The sequence below is a fragment of the Chelon labrosus genome (genome assembly GCF_963514085.1).
Source record: "Chelon labrosus genome assembly, chromosome: 8".
Lineage (NCBI taxonomy): Eukaryota > Metazoa > Chordata > Actinopteri > Mugiliformes > Mugilidae > Chelon > Chelon labrosus.
In genome coordinates this window covers 21,064,438-21,068,352 of record NC_140358.1, presented here as the reverse complement: position 1 = coordinate 21,068,352, position 3,915 = coordinate 21,064,438, and the positions used below count along the sequence as shown (strand labels likewise).

General features: G+C 46.1%; 1 protein-coding gene across 1 annotated transcript; it reads right to left on the bottom strand.

Moving 5' to 3' along the window:
• Window positions 1-2,685: 2,685 nt before the first annotated feature.
• Window positions 2,686-3,564, bottom strand: tmem271 (transmembrane protein 271; the record flags this gene model as incomplete). Its single annotated transcript, XM_084549190.1, has 1 exon — window positions 2,686-3,564. Exon 1 carries the CDS (start codon window positions 3,475-3,477, stop codon window positions 2,686-2,688), a length of 792 nt encoding a protein of 263 aa, XP_084405316.1. The 5' UTR covers window positions 3,478-3,564.
• Between the last annotated feature and the right edge of the window lie 351 nt (window positions 3,565-3,915).

Below are 3,915 nucleotides of genomic sequence, written 5' to 3'. Positions count from 1 at the left end.
TCTGCAATTTACTCCATGTTTTGTTGTGATGTTTGTGCAGAGTTTGACTTTTTTGACCAGCGACTGCATGTCACATGTGACCTTGTGTATTCTGGAGAAACATCAAATCAGACAACCGAGTAGAAAATGGAAGCGTGAGACACCTTCCATCCAATAACTTTAAATGCAAGACAGACTGAGGGTCCTGTGATTTAATAAGTTGGATCTTATACCATCAGACTGGAGCTTCATTCAGACTTTATTTCACCATCTAAATGCTGCATTCATCCTCCTAAAGATGTCATTCAAAAGCATTTAAGCAAAAACAGACGATCCCTGTTTACCTCAGCCACTTCTACTTTGATTATCAGACCAGTTTTCCTAAGTAACAAGCCCCATGCATGATAACAAATATGCAACAGAAGCAACGTTGCTTTATTGCGCCAGCTCCCGGCACGGGTGTTAAGAGCAAAGAGAGAAGACAGAAGGCATTAGTACTAAAAGGTACGTGCAAATAAGAATAAGAAACACCCAAACAGATCCCGAATAGATAAATCATTAAACCTGGTGTGAGACTGCCGACGTGGATGTCTGCACTCCAGGTCAGCAGCCTCATTTGAGCTGCTAGAATAATCTCGTTTGAACCAGAAGTCTTGTTTTCTGTTCAGATTTTGTGTCGATGCCCAGCCACAGCAGGTGACTTCTACAGAGGCATGCCATTAGCTTTGTTTGCATCTTTCTTTGGACGACTCTCTATGAAACTTTTAGGACACCAGCTCCCCAAAGACCTCTTTTGTTCTCTGGTTCGTTGCTGAGTTAGTCGTCGTAGGTTATAGCATTTTTCTTTCCCTCTTTCTTTCTTTCTTTCTTTTTAAAAGCAGGAAACTCAAGAGAGGAAAAGTGAGCAGGATTTTTTTCTCTCCCTGGCACGCAAATCCCAACCTAAGCAGAAAGAGTGAGTGGAAAGCGTCATCATAACGTTTTGAAAAGGATAAGAGGATGATTATTACACTGAGCCAGTGAAGCACTTCTTAAAGTTTGTTCATCACAGTGTGCTCGTCAAAGTGCCCTAAGCAATGCATTCAGCCGCGGATGCTCATCTGAGGGCTTTAATTTGAGGGAAAAGGGACCATTTCGATTTAATTTACCTCGGAGCGGTGCCGTCTAAAGGTGGGCACATAATAACGTCAGCCTAATCTATCATTTGTCTTGTGTCACTGTTCCGGCTGTTAAGTGAAATTAGCAGCAGTGAGGTTGCAAAGCCTTTCACGGTCCAGGGAGGATCCGTGCAATCGATGTGGTCATTTGTGTCCGGTGAAGTTTGAAAATTATTTCAAGTCGCATCAAACGGAACAATATGGGAAGCAGCTCTGCACAGTGTGAGTCTTGTAAATTGGAAACAGTGCATTACCACCTTCAATCTGTTTTATATCTGGACAGCCTGGCCCATCTGGGTGTGCACCAAAGATCCTCTAAAATGAGGGATTTTATATCATTACCTCCCTCTGCTGCTTTAAATACAAATAAGCTCCATGCGTCCAGGCTTCCTCCGACCTCCTGCTTCCACTGAAATCTCAAATGCTCATTATCAGCCTTGTGTTTCTGACAAAACTAATCCATAGAAGGGCATTCAGGTGATTGCACACATTTAGTCTTCATGGGGACTGGAAAAGCAGCTGCATCATGAATTCTGGGGCCCCATAGGATACTTTAAAAAGTCTGGTTTAATAAAGATGTTACCAGGGTTATCTGAGGTTGTGGTTGTTTTTTGTTTTTGCTTTTTTACAATAAGGGAAACATTCTGGAAGCTGAAGGATCCAGTGTCTTTGGAGCTTGACCCATACTAGTCTAGACTTAAAGTCAGAATACTGAACCCTCTGCTCCTTGGATTTCACCCATTCTTTTTCAGCTCTGTCTCTGTTTCGTCCCCCAGCTTTAGGACGGTGTAATAATAGATCACTGGAGCGTGCCTTTAAAGTCGACACCACACAGTGTAACATGCTGAGCTCTTTGGAGTCGTCGCTTTCTTAACATTTCAGCGTGATGAGCAAGATGATGATGATGGTGGTGATGATGATGTGCCAGTATTGATAATGAATTACAAATTAGGTAATAACTGCTTATAAGACCACTGATGGCTCCCGAGTAATAAAATAAACACAGTAAACGTGATATACATTCTTTTCCCTCCAGCTTTGAGCCTCCTCTGAGTTCAGAAGGAAACTTTAGTCTTGAATTTTTAGACTAAACACACCGTTATAAAGGTTTCCAAAAGCCATACTGGCATCAGCTTCAGATGAGGTTAAACACACATTTTATTCACAAGTAAAAACGTTAACAGCAAACATTCAAAACACAAACTCTGCTTTTGTTATACTGGCAAGCTGTTGCGTTTATGGGCCTTGATGTGGCTGCACTGTCTGGGCTTGTATCACTTTGATCTTTTTTTTTTTTTTTTTGCTTTTTTTTTTTTTTTAAATCTACATCAGTCTGACTGGTGATGTACTATAGAAGCTACTAGGCAGATGTAAGAAAATATCATAATGGAATCAGGTGAATTAAAATCCACTGCTCTTGTCCTCTTGTGTAACTTACTAGTTGTTTTTGTTGTTGGTGGTGCTGGAAGAAGAATAGGAGTGGGGTCGTTTGAGCACAAAGTCATTGATTGTCAAAGCAGAGGGGCGCGCTGCTGCTGCTCCAGAGCGGCTATGTGTTGCATGCCTCAACGGGGAAAATGTCTTCGTATGCGGGTGGCAGCTCGCTGGGGATCGGGTAGGAGAAAGGGAAGCAATGATTGAGCTCCGGGTCCGTGGGCGAGTATCCCGGCAGCTCGATTGACGGGTGTCCCCCGCACTGCACCTCGGCACCTGTCTCGTCAAACACATTAAAAACACCCAAATTAATGTAAGACACCGGCTGGAAATCCGCCGAGGAGCAGTCCCGCTCCTCGCTGAAGATGATCGCCCCGGCGCTCTGCCTCTGACACTGTCTGCTCCTAGAAAACTGCGCTGCTTTGTACCTTTTGATGATCACCAGGTTGATGAGCCCGAGGAGACACTCCAATGTGCTGAGAACAGTGGAGATCACCAGAGTCCGCTGGTAATCTCTCAGCTGCTCGCAGGCAGGGTTCACAATCAAAGAGTGGAAGCAGTAATGGGAATATTTCCTCTCCACCAGAGAAGCCGTGTCCCCGTCCACCACCGCGCCGGAGAAGGCAGTGAGGACTCCCAACAAGAAGACCACAACACCGAGGAGAAAGAAATTCCTGCAGCCGGGCTTCTCCATGCAACAGAGCAGCGCGGAGCCCAGCAGGACCTGCCCGATTCCCACAAGTAGCCCGGAGTAGAAAGCCCCTGCCGCTGAGCCGAGGTGGAAATGCGCTTTCACCGTAGATCCCAGCGAGACGCATCTTAATCCAACGACAACTTCGCTCAGGGCGCACACGAAGAGGAGGGTGCCGGAGAGGACGGTGCACAGTCCTTTCCCACTCAACTTCATTATATTCCACCTCTGCCGCTCTCGATCCCTCTCCCCCCTTCTTCATCCTCCTTCGTCCTCTCCTTCGTCTCCTCTGGAAGCACTCTCACATTGGGACATCATCTGCCGGTGACTCCTCCGGTTCAGAGCGGGCGATCCTCGCCGCTGCTGCGTCTCTCTCGCATCCCCGCAGCTTTACGGGAATATATAAATAATTAATGGCAACAGCGCGTTTCCTCTGTGCACTTATCGATAATCCATACGCAGTCAATGATCAGCCCAGACAGCTGACTTTAAAAAGCGCTCCTCTGACCAAAAGTTTTTTCTCTCCCGTTAAGAGCTTCACCTGCTGTCCGCCAAGTCGCCGGGCTGAATGATGTGCGGTGTCTTTGTGGTAGAGAAGGAGGGGAGGGGGTGCTGCTTCAACCGGAGAGCCTTGAGGGTCCATGCTGACCAATG